At 32.9% G+C, this 19,106-nt stretch overlaps 1 protein-coding gene across 1 annotated transcript; it reads left to right on the top strand.

Moving 5' to 3' along the window:
* The first annotated feature begins 1,520 nt into the window (after positions 1-1,520).
* LOC148604746 (uncharacterized) lies at positions 1,521-18,710 on the top strand. Its single transcript, XM_088549981.1, has 8 exons — positions 1,521-1,614; positions 2,612-2,729; positions 4,869-4,967; positions 6,445-6,554; positions 12,697-12,781; positions 15,601-15,705; positions 17,527-17,618; positions 18,608-18,710. Exons 2-8 carry the CDS (start codon positions 2,657-2,659, stop codon positions 18,626-18,628), a joined length of 585 nt encoding a protein of 194 aa, XP_088406107.1. The 5' UTR covers positions 1,521-1,614; positions 2,612-2,656; the 3' UTR covers positions 18,629-18,710.
* The last annotated feature ends 396 nt before the right edge of the window (positions 18,711-19,106 follow it).

The following is a 19,106-nucleotide window of genomic DNA, read 5'->3' on the forward strand; positions in this document are numbered from 1 at the left end:
CCATTTTATTATACATGGTACATTGCAAAAACATTTTCTATTGCCTCGGAGTAGGAAATATTGAAATTTTATATAAAATAAAAATGGGGTAATATATACTCAATTATATTCTCAAAAGACAAACTATTACCACTGAGGAATGATCGCCATGAAATCATAAACAGTTATAGTTCTGGAAATTTTCCCCCGATCATTCCGGAAGGCTATTCAAATATTTACAGTATTTTATTATCTGTGCAAATAATCTTCGAATCTTTGAAACCAATTAATTCTTAAAGTATTGATTCCTTACAAAATATTGTCTTTTCAATGTAAAAGGAATATTGATTTTGGCATAGAAAACGAAATTACAACGATATTCCGTAAAATTGATCTACCATAGGAGCTATTTTTATCATTCAATCAGAATACAGAACCGTTGTACGATACACGAAGAACGAAGTACGAAGTGCGCACACGAAGCCCACGATACACGCATACGAAGCACACGAAGAACGCTAAAATATTACACGTTTCAGGAGGTGTATTAAACTAAACTATAAGGAATTCAATGGAAAAAAAATCGAAATCGGACTGAAAATAAAACGTTGATTTTTTGGGGGTAATTTTTTTCACTCTTTATAACTAGAAAACGGTAAGAGATATATGAAATCTGAAAGTAATTCTTACCTTGATTTTACATCTCATAAATGTATAAGATATAAACATTTAAATATACTTTAAACTTAAAACTTGTCATCAATTTGATTTTCAAGGGGAGAGAAAATACTGGAGGTCATACCAGCTAAGTACTAACAAATATACATACATTCCAAGTTAGTATTTCAAATTAATGCATAGGACGGGAAATGATGGCAGTTTATTTTGAAAAATTTTAAAACAAAAACATTAAGATTTGAATTTAATGATTGATGAGAATTCCATCACCCATACAATTAACAACAGGTTTATACAGGGAAATACTTTTAAGAGTAAAGACAACTTATCGACTAAACTACAATGTGTTTAATTTTCCCTGTTTTTACAACAGTCGTTGATTCATACAGTACTGTACAATTCTGTAATGACTGTATGATTTCAAAGTTTTCTTATAACGAATGCAATATTACGCCAGTTAACTATATAATTACGTAACTTTTAAGGCACGCAAGGAGTCTACAAAGTTGTGTTATAAAACATGAATATGATTATTGGATATGTGACACGTTGTCAATTATTTTGATAATTGATGTCTAAAATGAAAGTTTGTCTGTTTCCACAATTAAACGTCACAAATACATGCGTGTACTTCAGATAAATACATGTGATCATTTTTAAGTTACACTTTACTGTGATTTGAGATATAATGCTCATAATGTTTTATCCAACTCTAATATTCATACAATTCATCGACAGCAAACGAATCGACACTGATCGACACTAAGTGAGAAAAGATTTATTCAGTAATTACTATTTAAGCAACAAATAACTATGGAATCGTTTTACGGACCTATCCCCGCAAACAAATACCAAGCTGTTACGACTTGACATATAAATACTAAACTACTAATTACTTCAAAATTAGTGTTGCTGTCAACCATCAAAGGAGGACGTGGAAAATCTAAGAGATTCAAGGTTTGTGCAAATCAAACAAATGTTTGCTATTGTTCCAAAGAACAAACTGAAAAATCTGAAATAATTGAAATTGCATGAAACAAAATATTTAACAAAGCGTTTGCTGGCTTGAGGAAAAAAAAAAAAAAAAAAAAAAAAAAAAAAAAAAAAAAAAAAAAAAAAAAAAAAAATTAAAAACAACTAGCCGAACTTGTCATTATGTTTAAATTTATCGTTATATTGTTTAAATGGACAGGTACATAACTCTCCGAAATTTGACAAGCTTTTAAATCAAATAAGCAGCAAACCGTGAAAAAGTTTTTTAAACTCTCTTAATTTTTTTTAGTTTTTGGTTGTGTGTGGAATGTTCTGTTTAAGTGTTTTTCGTGATATGAGCGTATTCTAATGCACAAAAGATGAGTAAAGACATGATAATGCAACGATAAGAGTGATGAAAATATGTTACAAAAAGGAGATGATCAAATTTCGTTCAATAATTTTTGATAGTAGATTTTATAATTATTAGCGTAAAAATAAACTCTAAAAACAGCACGTACATGTACCTTGGTGCCACATATGAAGTCACATTTCCGTAGTTTTTGTTTCTTTTTCTGAAATGATTAATTTAGTATTTTCCTGATACATGTCTCTGATTTTCATTGATAAGTGTTTTGTTTGTTTTGAAATCATTGGTCGATTCTGTTTTCAGAAAAGACAAAAGAAACCCGAGGGAACTGATCAGCCCTATTAAGACTACGTCATAGATAATTTAACGAAATATGCAAGATCACAAACAAATAAAAAGCAATTAAATACTGAGGTTCCATTCATTGTATTAGTATATGGTAGAACTCGGTGCCAGATTTGCCTTACTTTTTCGATATTTTTGGAACACTTTTATTCATTTTGCTTGAATTAAGTTTATACTTGTTTTATTTTAATGATGTTTTACTTTGAAAATTTCCCCGCATTTATTTGGCATTTTGTATTTTCTTTAATCATTATATATATATTTCAGATTCCGTACTGTCTTGAATAAAAGATAATAGCGAACGTAGGAGTCATGAGAGCGTGTGTATTGCTACTACTGGTATTTACAATTTTCCAGCAGTTTTCTCCGGGAGCAGACGCTATTGGTTTGTTTTATTTTTGCGAGAAAGTACAGTTTCTTATTAGAAAAAGGCGATGCAAAAAAATAATAACAGATTCTCGTTTGTCAAACTTTACTTTACTGATCTGTAAAAATACTTTTTGGAAGACTTCTCTTTTTAAAATTACCACTTTTATATCTGCTTATGTTTCGAAATATTCCTTTAAAATGCTAGAAAATTGAAAAAGGTTTATATAATTTCAAATTATAAATCATTTTAACAACATAGACAATATTGTCTTTATTTCACGATTCGATTATAATGGTGAAAATAGCCAACTTACACTTTCAAAAACGGTTGGTTATTTTTACGATGTTTTTCCTATTGCCTGATTCATACAGATGACATTACTTGACCACTATAAACTCGTTTTTAAAATAAAATCGCTGTGGAATTAACCTTCACACTTACTTAAATTTGCAACGAGACCATATACCAGTAATAAATACATTTCGATTAAAATCTTTAAGACAGATTTTTAAAGTTAAATCCAGGATATTTCCTGACCTATTCATATTGTCTTCATTCTAAGAGTAATCAAGGGAACCAAGGTTATAGCCATAATCAAAAGAATGTAATCAAGGGACAAAGACCAGACATGGAAAACAGACATACACAACTAAGAACATAAAGTAACTAAAATCATACATACAAAGTAACAAAAGCGAATAAGCAACTCGGACTCCACTAAAAAACTGGGAGCATGAACCAGGTGCACCGGTATGGTAAGCGTCCTCTGCTTTTCTAGAAACACCCGCCGAGTTGCTCATAAAAAGTCAAGTTCGGGTTAGACAAACGAGGAAAGGAAAACTATGACCTGTTGAATAAATCAGTTTTCATGGTGAAAATGAATACATCATAACGATCCACGAGGTCATGATGACAACCATAAAACTTCTGTACTGATTACTTCAATATTTTAGCAACATAACCCTGCTCCAGAAGACTATTTGTTAGAGTTCTAGCGCGATACAAAATTTCTGCGTAGTTTCGACAAGCTCTGGCATAACGTATGAGTTGTGATATGAACACTCCATACGCAGGTGCCGAAGAGATGTTGCCACAGATGAAAGGAGAGTTTACAATTCTGAATGAAAAGTCATCACGTTTGTCGTAAAGTGTGGTCAATAGTTTTCCTTTACCATTGATTTCTAAGTGCAGGTCAAGATATGAGGCTGACTTCACAGTATCTGTAGTAACCTTTATCTCAAGTTATTTTGGGAATTATGAAATTATGAATTGAGTCTGGTCAGGTTATTTACTTCGAGTTCAGTTTTCATTGTATATTTATATATGGTGCGTGTTTATTACAGGTATCTATCTTCTATTCTTATTATTTTTTCCCTTGACTTAATGAAGTAAAGTATGGCAATAAAATCGATTACCTTTTTACTTGTTTGTCAGCTGAGGTAACAAGAGAAGATAAATAATATCAAAATAATTGCTTTTGAGGAAGATGATCTGGAGAGGGAGTACCCTCCATTTGTTTTACAATACAAACTTTCAAAATTTTTACATTATATTACACTATGTATATTACAACCTCTGACTTATGTTAAAAAAGTTCACCGTGCTGATATTAAATACAGGTTTCAAAATTGCTATTGTGTTTACTTAACAAAGGTATTGGCAATGTCTCGTAATGACAGCTCGTTATACATGTACAATAATCAAATAAAAAAAAAATGAATGAAAGTAACAAATTTTTCGAACAGTTAAAATCTAGGTAATAGTTCAACACAAATGGGTAGCTTAAAATTGTCACCAGTCACAAGCGCTAAAATCAGTAGTCAAGACAGTACAGAAGACTTAAAATAATTATTGAAAATAGAATGAACTAAATAGCATCACTTCACCTTCTAAAAATATACACTTGTGAAATCAAAGCGATCTTCGACACTCGTGATCAAAATTTGGATTTTCATGATTGCCAATTCTCTACCCTATTTACTGTATATTTTTCTTCATTATTGGTTGCTATTTTCAACATATATCTTAAATTTTGTAAACAGTGGATTGATATTTGTGTTGTGAGTCTTTATACAAATTTGTTATTGGCAAAAGGACATCATTTAACTAAAGAGCTACTTGTCAAAAATGATTAAAAACGTTGCGTTTTGCTAGCATGTGCCAGAAGGGGTGATGGATATAAGTGTGTTCTGAAAGGGACTTGTTCTGGTACAGTAGAAGGAGGAGGATGTTGCCCAAAAACAGAGTGTTGTGGTAGGTATATTTAAAAACAATGAAATCTCCATAAACCATACTGCATTGGGACTATCAAATACGTATGACTTGAATGTGTATTTTTAGATTACAAATGTATAACCAACACAACTTAAGTGCCTGAAAAGAATGGTAAGATTTAACTGTTGTCATTTTACAAAGTGGGTTCTCAAGTTTAGATTAAATTACAAATTTAATGAAAATATATTGTAACCAGATGAATTTGCTTCAATTGAGATATAGGGAACTATCGGGTACACTAAGTAAAATGTATTTATGTCAGTTTGAGTATTAATGTAGATGGTAAGTTAACCACATCGTTTACACAAAAATTTTGAATGGAAAAACTTCAGAAACAAAAGAGACATTTTGACAACAATAAAGGTGTCATTTGAATTTTTGCAGCTTAATTTTATTTTAAATCTTTTAAGAAAGAAAATTAAACGAAAATATTTTCCAAAAAATCTGAATACTATTTTACAATTGACCCTGATAAGTTTTATGACTTAATTCAAAAGAAAACTAACATTAAAGAGATTTTGTAGAGAACATACCGAATACATCTGGGTGAATTGATATAATATAGGAAATTTGTATTAAGTATTTTTTTTTCTTTAGACAGAAGCACACTTACTCGAGTCCCTTGCTTTGAAAATAACGAAAATGTAAAAATGCCTTAACTCAAATTTATTTCTTCTTACACATTTTATCAAACGAAGGTGTAAATACTTTTTTTCCTTTAATGTCTTATTGTTTAAATTCGGTGACACGACAATCCAGCAACCTTCAAAAATATTGTTTTTGGTTTTGGTTATTTATTACTTGAACATCAAAAACAAGGGAAATTACCTTTGTGTCAAAATATAATCTGATGATGCCTTTTTGTCAACAATGTAGCATTTTAAAGAAAAAATTGCGAATTAAAGTTGAATTTTCTCAAAAGAATGTATACAATTTTGTATATTGAAAAGAAAATGTGCCGAAGATTTTAACGATTTCTGAATTTTCAAAATAAACGAGAAAACATATAACTGTGTCACGAAAATATAACTGAATATAAAAAAATATAAGAAAATCGCTCTCTTCATCATGTCATGTCAAAATTAATCTGACTACGATTTGTAATGAGCAAGCCAATGCTTATACATCAACATGATCTTATTTACATTTTGTATGTTATTGTATTTGAATCCCCTTATTACAACTGTTTGAGAGTGACCTACTAAATAACACTACACGTACCGTTACTAATTTCCTTGAGTACAACACATACTTATGTAAAACGAAATAAAGCTCTTATTATATATGTAAAAGATATCAATACAACTCAACACCTTATGTTCCTCACACAATCATAGAAACAATTTGTAAATACGACGAATAATCAGATTAGGCCATTGTACATGTATGTGTCTCATTTTGAGTCATTCATGTTTGCATGGAAAAGAACCATTCTTACACACTTGTTCTATTTCAGCACCTATGTGTATGTGTCCTCTGGGCTATCAAGTGTTAACATTACCCGACGGAACACAAAGATGCTATACATTTAATGCAACTCAAGATGATGGATACTTCGAAAATAAAGTATGTTCACGATTCGGTTTTTAAAAACATTTCAACATTACCGAAAAAAAAACTAGTAAAATACGTTGAAGTTTATTTAGTATATGTGTTGATGCCCTTTTTAACAGTTTCAATGTATTTATTCTCAAAACATAAAATTATTAGTTTATCGTATCACAGCCAAGATAAATTCAATTACATCGAAATTCAAGACTAGGTTACAAACCTTTATCTGTTAAAAGTATAAACATTGATATGAACTTTGTGATGGTTTTGTGTTTGTTTGTTTGTTTTTCATTTATTAACGTGTGTTCATGTTTCTCATTGCAAAGAAATGGTTTGGAAAAACGGCGTCAACCCATGAATTTTGTCCGTTCTAAGTTCAAATTATTTTGACATCGATTGACTTTTGTTTGATTTTTGTAACAGCAGTAATCATACGTATTGTGCTACATATTATTAATACGACGCTCCTTGTTTCTTCTTTTTATTAACTTTTTATTAACTTTTAATTAATCAAGGTGAAATGAAGTCTGTTTATTTATCGTTTTAATTATACTCGGCGTCACATAAATAACATACTGTTAAAATTTGAATAAAAATATTTTCTACGACTTTATTGACACCTACCGTCGTTTAAATTGTCTTAAATGACTTGCTCATTCGTTTAGCCAAACGGCTTCTCCCTAAACATTGAATTGTTAAATTCCCGTCAGATTTTGATTCTCGATGCCAATATTTACATTGTAAAAAGTTGACCATGTTTACAGTGATCGGGTTCCTTGGCGATGTTGTTTACGTTTAAATGGTTTGTCCAAAAACCGAAGAACCCAGAATGCATTTCGGCGTTATTTCGGATATCTCGGATTTATTTTACGCGAACAACGTACAATACCGAGAAGTTGATCAAGCAGACGATTGTCACCAGGGTTCGACGGGAACTTACGAACTTCGTTTGTAAACAAATCGTCCCGTAGAAACCAACATGGCGGATATTAGTATGGGATTTTCTCGTAAGGATTTGCTACGCATGATTTAAGCTAATAAGCGACTCGTTGGTACTAACACGTCATGCATATATGCGAACTATCTTCATATTAAATAAAAGAGAGACAATTCTAGCGGTAAGTCCCGACGGTTTAAAAAGTAGAGCTTCAATTCGAAAACGTGTTGTATGTGACGTCGAGTATAATCAAGGTGAAATTAAGTCTGTTTATTTATCGAAATTATTTTTCTTATTCAGAAAAAGTAATCATGGGAACCAAGGTTCATACATGTCATGTATTTAGTTTCAATTTTGCAATTGTAAACACTTCAATCATTTAGCTACAAAATTGTTTGTCGTACAAATGTCATGAAAATGCATACTTTTTTGGTTATAACCTAATTGATACAATAATTTTTTATCATTTTTTATAATTAAACCTACAAGTGGTCGTTATAAAAAATGATTCAAATTGGAATAATAATCGATGATTCATATGCTATTCACAAGGCTACTTCTTTACACTACGCACACGGCTACACGTTAAATTTGTTCTTTTTCATGAAATATATATTTTAGCTTATGAATTGAATATTTATTAACTTAAAACTTATTTCTTTTTTTTTCTGCAAAGATCAACTATTTTCTCTATAGAAATAATTCTACTGTTGCAAGTCATTTCGAGTATGTTGTATAAAGTGTTTTCTATTGTCGTATAGAAAGCATTCTTCCAGCACGGTTTGCCAACGGTCACTCAGTAGGCTATGATTGCAGCACGCTCTCTAGTAAAACAATGACAGAATCTGACGTTCGTGGCACGACCGTGATGATCGCAGTAAGGTCGTGGTGAGGTCATAGTAAGGTCTTCATGATCGCAATGAGCAAGGACAACCTTGTCCAAACATACGTAGTACAGTCGTGGCGAAATTTGTTCGTATTAGGGTAGTATTTGTCGTGATAAGACCGTCATCGTCGTAGTATCATAGCAGCGGGGGCGTAAAGAAAGCCCAATGTTGGTAGAAAAGACTGTACTGCAATCATAATGCGGTGTCAGTACGCTAATACAACAACGATCTTGTCCTCACTACGACCTATTCATGCTTCTATACGACCATACCACATTCATAAAACGTTGTGCAATAGCACGATTTCATCACATGCCGTCCTAACCACATCCCTAATACGACCCGACAACGATTCTACTACGACAATTTCGACTGATTTTCATGTTTGTGTAATTTTCACTTAAAATAATATTAAAGAGTAATCAAGGGAACCAAGGTTATAGCTTTAATCAAAAGAATGTAATCCAGGGACAAAGACCAGACATGGGAAACAGACATACACAACAAAGAACATAAAGTAAATAAAATCATACATACAAAGTAACAAAAGTAAATGAGCAACTCGGACTCCACTAAAAACTGGGAGCATGGACCAGGTGAACCGGTAGGGTAAGCGTCCTCTGCTTTTCTACAAACACCCGCCGAGTTGCTCATAAAAAGTCAAGTTCGGGGTAGACAAACGAGGAAAGGTGAACTATGACCCGTTGAATAAATCAGTTTTCATGGTGCCGATGGATACATCATAACGATCCACGAGTTCATGATGACGACCATAAAACTTCTGTAGTGATGACTTCAATCTTGTAGCAACATAACCCTGTTCCAGAAGCCTATTTGTTAGAGTTCTAGCGCGATACAAAAAGTCTGCGTAGTTTCGGCAAGCTCTGGCATAACGTATGAGTTGTGATATGAACACTCCATACGCAGGAGCCGAAGGTATGTTGCCACATATGAAAGGAAAGTTTACAATTCCGAATGAAAAGTCATCACGTTTGTCGTAAAGTTTGGTCAATAGTTTTCCCTTACCATCGATTTCTAATTGTAGGTCAAGATATGAGGCTGACTTCACAGTGTCTGTAGTATCCTTTATCTCAAGTTCTTTTGGGTAGATGCGATGTATCAAATCCCCGAAATTAGGATTGTTTAAAGATAATACGTCATCTGAGATTGAAGGATCTAGCCAAACGATATTTTTTCTTTCTGATCAAATCAGCTATAAAGTCAGCCTCTTAAGAGTGAAGAAATAGGTCAGCAAGTAAAGGAACACAATTTGTACCCATTGGAATGCTGACCGTTTGTTGAAAAAACACGTCCACCACACTGGACAAATATGTTGTCGATTAAAAATTCCAGCACTTTGTAAACATCTTCCTCTGTATATTTGGAAGATGATTTGGAATTATTTCTTACAAAGTATGAGGAATCTCTACCAAGAACTATATATTTGTATCTAGGTGTACCACCTTTTTTGGAAAAACAGCGATGTATGTTTTTAAGTCGGGATTTTAACTGAGTATGGGGAATAGAAGTATACAGTGTTGAAAAATCATAGGTTTTAATGCTATTATATTCAGATAATAGTCTTGAACTGATTGTCTCCACAAGATCTTTCGAATTTTTCAGGATCCACATTGAATTAATACCACTACGGGAGTAACAAGTGTTGTGGTAGGACTGCAGACCCTCTTTGACAATTGTGAGTATAGAAGTTAAAAGTTTTGAAAGAGGTTTGGTGGTACATTTTGCAGATCCAGCTATGAAATGTTGTTTGTATGAATTCTTGTGAAGTTGAGGAATCCAGTACATAGACGGTAAATCACAATCATCGTTCTTGGTAGAGAGACCACAAGAGGATAGCACAGATTTATGGTTTTCCACAATCTCCTCTTTTAAACAGAGTGGTAGCAGTATAGGTCGTATCACTGTTATTATTTTCTACCTTTACCTCTGATAATAAACATTGGATATAAAACGTTTTGCAGACAAAAACAATGTTGTTTTGGACTTTGTCTGCTGGTACGACAACATATTTGTCATGTATAGTAGACAATGTTTTTGCTACATCGGGGTCTTTGAAAACTGATGTAGCCTTGGAACTCATTGACCTACTTAAAACTTTCATTCGTTTCAAAATTAAAAACCTCATGGCCTTTAACCACTCTGACAGAGAATATATGTCTTGTTCTCGTTTTATCCATTTTCTTGCATAGTCCTCGACGGCATCCATAAGAACTTTAAAGTTATAATTCCAATTTATGGAGCGTGGTTCACGGTACTTCCGTAACGACGTGACCAGAAGGACATACTTGAATGGAGAGGTTTTGCAAGAACAGTCAGGTGGTTTAGCCTTGAAGTCCTCAGTCTCGAGGTTCTGCAATAGCCTTTTATAACTGAAAATTTTGGATGCCATGGGTGAAGTATAGGAATATGAAATAATTGGTATGGATTTGTCTTATATGGGAGAATTTTGTTGGTAACGTTTTTGTGATGGAGGATGTTAGCCAAATTAATTGCATCTATACCTTTGTTGACAAACAGTAGTGGAAGAAATGATCGTTTTTCTTCATCTTGACTTTTCACACAAACTGGTTTAAAGAGTCTGTGGAAACCAATATCCAAAATGATGGCAACAAGTCTGTATAATGATGAGGTGTGGTCAGAAACAGGAGTGTCAAGACTTGTTTTGTAAAGGGAGTGTAGTAGAGTGAGAGGTATAGAATAAAGTTTGGTTCTAATGTGATGAAGTCCAAGAGGTCTTTGTATGAAAGGAAGGAGACCATCTATGGAGACATTATTAAACTCTACATCTAGTTTAGATATATCCATCCTTACTGAATCATGAAAACACAAGACCATGTCGTCGTAAACTGATAAGCCCGACTACATCGAAATTACACTATATTCGTTTGTGTTTAGTTTGTGATTAATCGGCTTTATTGTGTTGGATTTAGGGGTTGCAGCGGTTAACTGGTTGACCGTCGGAAGTACCGAATATCGAATACAAAATGCAAATGACTGAATCATATCTCTCTGTAAGTTCATGATCAGCTTACTCAGATTTGTACATCTTTAATCGATCATTACTGGTAATCATACTCGTGCACCAAGGTTGAGATAATAAGTTCAGCCACCTTCATCTACATTTGTTCCTTTTTGTCGCTGTCCATGAACGTTGTCATTTTCTTGTTGTAAATAATTGGGTGTGCTTCCAACCATTCTATCATCCTTTGTTCCTCAAGCATCAAATCTTTAACCAATTTAGATGTTTTGTCTTTCTTTTCCATGGGTTTTTCACCACACTAGAGACATTTGTATCATATTTACCGTTAAAAATAAATACATCTTCTCTTTATTTTAAGTAACAGAGATTGTCCCCGGCTGAGGTAGGTCTGAAGCCTCTGCTTTGCCTAGAGAGGTATCAGGTGGTGCCCCTCTGTCTCGACCTCTTCCTCTACCACCACATCAATCTAGAAAATTTGGTTTTTTGTGCATTGTTTGCAAAACAATCGGTGTATCGACTGGGAGAGGAAAGGAATACAACAATATCTATACGGCACAGGAAGAGCAGTAGGAGCGTAGTCAGATCTATATAATATCGTGTAGAAGTGTAGAATGACCGTGTAACAATAAGGCAAATCGTGATAAGGTCCACTTAAGAACGAAATGAGCGTGGTTAGATCATGATAAGCGTAGTAAGATCATGGTCTGAACGTGATAAGGATTTGGTGTGGTCGCAGAAGACGCAATGCATGGACATGGTACATTTGTAACATTGTAAAAACACAGAAAATATAAATTTTCTAGCAATTCGACCCACGATCTCACCGCGATCTATTTATTTGAGACCGCGATGAGCTTTGTGCGATAGTCGCCTAGTGTGACGGGTTTTCAGATGTACCATAAATAAATTTAGAGTTTTAGTTAGAAGTGGCTTGGGTAGCATTGATTGCAATTTGAAATTTGTTTATGACAAACACGCCAGACATTTGTAATCTTAATAAATGCGATAATTTTGAAAAACAAATACTTGCTAATTTCCCTTTTGGTTACAATATTTGCTTTTACATATATCTTTTAGATTTTATCTTTTCAATCACAAACTTCTGCTCCTTAAGTATTTCGTTTCATTTTAAATAGTGTCATCGTATCTGATATCGTCATAGTCCTTGTCTTATTTCAATTTTCGTTTGAGAAGGTGTTAAAAACAGTATTAATTTCTGTATACCGAACCTGTCGCAAAAATAAAATTTAAACTGCTACAAAAATTCAACAGGTTACAATAACCATTCAAGCACTGCTTCTATTACTAAGGTAACGTTCCATTCATTTTTAGGACGTGTGTAATGCTGCCGGGGCTATGTTATACTGCCCACAAACATTAGCAGAACATTCTTTTGTATATGGACAATTGAATCCCAGTAAGTAAAGTATTTCATATTATACAACAGAAGTATACATCGAACATATAATTAAACAAAGTTGTCGGTGTCTTACTTTCATTGTAATTTCGCTGTCTTTCAAAAGAAAAGATTAATATACATAGCTTGCGTACTTATTATATAAAAAAGCAAGTTATATTTAAAACCACGAGCTAAAAGTAATGTATTTTTAGATCACGGGCCAGCATAAACCCCCTTCACCCAAAGGAATTTTTAGACCTTTATAGGGTTCATAATTGAAGTGTGTGAATAGATTTCTGCTGTTTGTCATAATAAAAAGTTCAGCGCTAACTCAGGATTCAGAAAATAGTCAATGCCTTTACGTGCAATGACAAACTTTGGTTAAAAAATGAGTTTTCAATTACTACAATACACATGCAAATGAATCATCGATTGACAATCGATAACCCCTTAAAGGACTTCTTGCAAACAGGCATACTTTTAAGCCTGGTTTCAATGGAACAAAGTCCTTGCTGCGGCATTGAAATCCTAATTGAGGTTAAATGACAGAATTTATGTTCAAAATGTTAATAAGTAATCAAGGAAACCAAGGTTATAGCGGCAATCAAAAGAACGCAATCCAGGAACAAAGACCAGACATGAAAACCAGACGTACACAACAAAGAACACAAAATAACATAAAACCATACATAAAAAGTAAGAAAAGCAAATGAGCAACTCGGACTCGACCAAAAATCGGGAGCATGGACCAGGTGCACCGGTAGGGTAAGCGTCCTCTGCTTTTCTAGAAACACTCGACGAGTTGCTTTTAAAAAAAGTCAAGCCCTGGGTAGACGAAAGAGGAAAGGAAAATTATGACACATTGAACAAATCAGTTTTCATGGCGAATAACGTATGAGCTGTGATATGAACACTACATACGCAGGTGCTGAATGGATGTTGCATCAGATGAAAGGAAAGTTTGACCTCACAGTGTCTGTAGTATCCTTTATCTCAAGTTCTTTGGGGTAGATGCCATGTATCAAATCCCCGAATTAGGATTGCTTAAAGATAATATATCATCTATATAGCGGAAACTGAGATTAAAGGATTTAGCTAAACGATATTCTTTCTTTCGGATCAGATCAGCTATGCTAATGTATTTTATCCTATGTAAATCTGCAAACATCCCTCAGGGGAAAGGGTTTCGTTATCTGGCCCAAGGACTATATCATTGAAAATTTGAATGAAATTCGCATATTCCAAATTCTACGAGTTGACAAAATTTGACATAACACTAAATTTGATACGCATTTTGGTACATTTAAAAAAGTGACTTTTCTATATCAACACATAACAATATCTTTCTTAGTAGAAAAAGATAAGAAACAGTGTACATTGTTTATAGTATATACATATATGTATTTATGAGATCATTAATAAATTATGAAACTGAGAAAGTATCGTGGTGATTTTTGTTATAGTAACATTAGACGTGGGTACGCAAAAAATCAAAGCACCTGTGTAAATATGATATTCACTCTTCCCAATTAATTTCATTATTATTGCTTTTGACTGTATGTTATCTCTGTATTTAAGTATTTGTCTTTTTACAATCAAATAGGCGTTGATTCATTCATGTCAAAAATCCACCGAATTCAGTTTTATTTCTTGTTCATAAACAATTATTGATCACATAATCTGTCTTAGTTTTTCATTTGGATGTTGCGCTTTTGAGATAAAAATAATATAGATTGTACAGGAAATTGACACTTTGTGCGAGTTATTGTTCTTGATTTTGTTTGATTTGGTTGATTTTAGTGGAAGATAAAAATGTATGATTTTCTTTAACAGTACAGGTCTGAATATAGAAAGGACAATTGTTACATTAAAATATAGCATATATAGATTGAAAAATCATCATTTGTCCGGTGGGTTTTCTTGACCATGAATCACTTTATTGGCACTATCTGAATTTTATATGGACATATTGACTGGTACTTAACTGGTGATAGTGGTTGCATACAGGCCTATAGTACCTGATCCGATCAAAAAATGTTAAAATTGCTATCCGCCATCGATCATAAAACAGTTTCCGATCAGACACCATTCCGTCAAACCGATCTGTTAAACAGGTGATCGCTTCCGTGTACGTCACAAGATCATGGTTGGATACTATTGTTTTCGAAATATATTTTCCGTTTTTTTCAAATGTTTACTAAGTGACATAAATTTAGACATGATTTAACATTTTTGTCTTTCTTACGTTTTTGTTATTAAAGTAATTAACTAAGTTATTTTTAAATTCAAGGAAAATGTTTGTGGTCTTGAATTGGATTCGTTCAAATGATAATTCTGAAATTTACACCAATCGATCATTCGTCATTTTACTTAACAAACCCGTGATCGATCTGTCATTGGTCACCTGTCATCGGTCCGTCTGCGATCATTCAGTCATCAGTCATCGATCCGTCAAATAGTGAGTCAGATTTGGACTGTACATATGTTAGATATATTATATATGTAATATATATAACATATAATATATATAATATAATATAAAAAATATATATGTATTATATAGGAGAAGACCCATATGTTGACATAAATTGTGCTGGATCCTTTATGCTTTTTTTTTTCAATATTTGAACTAAAAAGGGTATTATCAAAATTACTGAACACTAATCCGATCCAAAATCAAGTTAAAAACAAATCTGACAAAATTGATGTTACACCATCAATGTTTCTGACTTCGTACATGTATTTCAAATGAAAGAGTGACTTAAAACTAGGTATTAAAGCATGTTAAACCCCCTCTTCCATAGCAGCGTGAATATACCGGTGGTGTTTTTTTACAGATGATTATGTTTGGACGTGCTACGGCAAAGACAATGGTAATGTTGTTAACATGTATAATGCAACGGATGTGTGGCCTACTATAGCTACACCACCATTTGGAATGGGTAATAATGCTGAACATATAAAATATTTGCATGCATGAATATTTCGCATTATAAACACATTTGAAATATTCATGATTGCTTACCCATCCGGTGCAACTTGTCCATGCTCCCAGTTGTGAGTAGAGTCTGATTTTCACATTTACTTTTGTTACTTTATATATATTATTTTGGTTCTTTTATGTTATTAGTTGTGTGTGTGTGTGTGTGTTTGCTTTCTATATCTGGTATTGGTCCCTGAATAATACATTCTTTTGATTTCCGCTAGAATCTTAGTACCCTTGATAACTCTTTCAAATATATGATGAAATCTTTATAATTAAGTATTCTGTTTGTGTTTAAACATAATTTGACATTGAGTATTTAAGTAGCTGTCTCTGTAAGAATCATGCGAAATCTGAAAAATGTGATACATTTCAAAAAAGCTACATATTTTTATTTTTGTAATTAAGTTGTTGTATGGGTCTATACTATGAAATGTAATTATTCATTCAAATCTGCCTGCTCTTAGGAGATAATCAACATTGAAAATCCAATAGATTCTATTGTATTTGACTGTCATTTACAGAGTTATCTCCCTTAATTTTGAAATACACAGAGCATTCTATATACTGTTTATCTCCTAAAAACACGGGTTATATAAAAATTGAATGTTTATTTCTGTTTACCATGGCAATTAAAACAAAATGTCAAAAATAAAGATATGTAGGCTCTTAACCCATGAATCACATTTTGCATGATTCTTAGCTGGGGTGCTACTTAATTTACATTGGTAAAGTGTTTCATTTGTATAGCGATAGTTTCTCCGTATATTTATAGTGTTATTATTTTGCGTTTTGTTTCACATAACTCAAAAGAAACGGGTTTGTACTTCACTTCATGTTTAAAGTAATTCAAGTGTCTAAGAGTCGTAAATAATGTCTATCAATTTATTTCTGAATCTTTTTTATCTCCCTCGTAAGTGTGTACTGTGCATTTCTAATATGACGTCATTAAAAGGCTTTAAGACCACAACTGTGGTTGTTTTTGGTATATGCGCAGCATGCGACTTATTGGGCATGGCTTGTGTGTGTGTAAATTACTGCCCACTCCGATGTGTATCAGCTGTTTTCATTCATTTCAGTAGCGTGAATGAACATCCAATTCATATTTAATATTAAATAAAACATTGAATGTTATGGTTTAGAAAAGTTATATTATATTCCGTAAACATCACTTACACACTTACACGGTAGCACTTTCAACATGCCACGGGTGCTATCATGCATGAAAACAAAGAATAACAACCGTCAATGATTGAAACATTGTACCCGTCGATGTGTGAACACCTTATAATGCAAACAACTATTGCCATATCTAACATCGTTCTACTTAATTCGTGCTTTCCTTCATTGTAAATAATACAAGGCAAAGTTTCACAATAGCGACTATTTCAAATGACATAGCGTAAAGTGTACAGCCAAATATGGACAGTTGTAAGATTACCGTAAAAGGTCATGAAAATGTAAAACAAAGTATCGTAATTGTCCTATTAGAATCGAATTAAATCACGGTAACTTCATTTTATCATTGTTTTTTCACAAGCTGACTAATTGTGCCGATAGTTTACCCCTCGCTATCGCTTGCGGTAAAATAATGCGGCATAAATGGTCAACCTGTGATAGAAAAATAATGATAAAATGGAGTTTCCGTGATTTATTTCCTATTTATGTCAATTCTGTCTTATGCAAATGCAGTGGTTATAATTTAGAAATGTGTGTATGTACTAAATTTAACTTAATTATGAATCTTTATCACCATCTGTTCTTAAACTCCTTTGTTTAGCTTTTGGCAGCGGAAATTGTGTTCAAATTAGTAATGGAAATTTCTGGTTTCTTCAAAGCTGTACCTTCGATCAAAAACTGCTCTGTCAAAAAGTAAGTATTGCCTTTGAAACATGATACAAAAAAGCAAATTTATTTTGAGTTTGTTATCGAAAGTAAATTTTACAATGCGAAGAAATATATGTTGAATCTTTCTGCCTAACGATCTCTTCCTTTACTCTTATCAGAAAAACTTAATTGCAGATGTGGTTCGAAGACGAAAGGGCATTTGGACAGGTCTTCTAACCTCATTTATGCTGGAAAATGACGTTATATCATTGAAAAATCATAGAATGGCTATTATTTATATCGCATCTAAGGCAAATAATGTGAAAAAAGCACGCCACAAACACGGAACGGTCTGTCGTAAATCTTAACCTTCTACCTTATTTCCGCGACTCATAAACAAACTATACGACACACACAATGATTTCTCATGTGCAATTGTCAATTGTTTGTTTGTCTGTGGCAACATTCCCTCAGCCCATGCTTATAGCCGAACACGGAATTTTTGTTTTGTATCGTGGGAAATTTCGAACAAAAACCTATTTTGCTATATTTTGTTTTTGTATGTCATCTAAATCAACATTTGTCACTGCATCATGAATATCATGATCTCTGTTATCAGCTTGCTTTTACGTCACCCTAACTATCCAAATGAGAATGAACATTTTTTGCATCTCACAAAACATTAATTGAAATATCGGAAGCAACATCCTTCAAACACGACACATATTCTACTCACATGTTAGGTTTATTTCAATCTAGCAGACCTTTTTTAATTATGGGACTAGTGGTCATAAAACTAGACCAACGGAGAGCGGTAAACAATAGTACGCCCTTCATAATAAGAGCGTTTACACTTCAAAAACCACTTACTTTCACTAAATAAAATTTTTGTTAGATTTTTTTCTATGGCATTGATGTCATATTTGAAATACACAGATGGACCCTATTTTTTAAACATTTCTATTCGATTAAAGTACAATTTATCAAGGGCTTACAATTTAATGTTTTTTGATAACTTATTTGTTATGTTGTAGGAGTGTTTTTATGGCGACTAGATACATCAGTAAGGTGATATAGACAAAATGATAAAAGTTAAATTCATTGGTTATCAATTGAATTAAAGTAATGATCACAAAATAGGACTCTTTCCTTTTTTTAAACTTGCAAATAATCTAATTTTGCCAATGATTGTTTTAATACAATCGATAGGGAAGTAATATTATAGTCTGACACAAAACGACACAATAACTAACTAAATTTACGAATATTTTTGTTCTTGAATATTTCCCCTGCTCAGATCACTTATTAACTTCTGTACATAATTCATAATTAAGTGCATCTGATCCACGCTTCAAGTCTGTCATGGGGTCTAAGTTGCTCATTTACTTTTTTACGTCTTGTATATATTAGTTTGGCGCTGTTATGTGCTTTGTTGTGGATATATATTTTTTGTCTTGTCAACGTTCTTTTGTTTTGTTAAATTGATTACCATTCGAATCCTGGTTCCCTTTGATTGATTCCCCTCTTCTACTC

Source organism: Perna viridis, chromosome 10, assembly GCF_037379345.1.
Source record: "Perna viridis isolate PV_CMFRI_1.1 ecotype Kerala chromosome 10, ASM3737934v1, whole genome shotgun sequence".
Taxonomy (NCBI): Eukaryota; Metazoa; Mollusca; class Bivalvia; order Mytilida; family Mytilidae; genus Perna; species Perna viridis.

Coding starts and splice junctions, on each gene's coding strand:
- LOC148604746 (XM_088549981.1), top strand. CDS start 2,657: ATGAGAGCGTGTGTATTGCTACTACTGGTATTTACAATTTTCCAGCAG. Junction 12,782..15,600: donor ATATGGACAATTGAATCCCA/GTAAGTAAAGTA, acceptor GTTTTTTTACAG/ATGATTATGTTTGGACGTGC. Junction 15,706..17,526: donor TACACCACCATTTGGAATGG/GTAATAATGCTG, acceptor TCCTTTGTTTAG/CTTTTGGCAGCGGAAATTGT.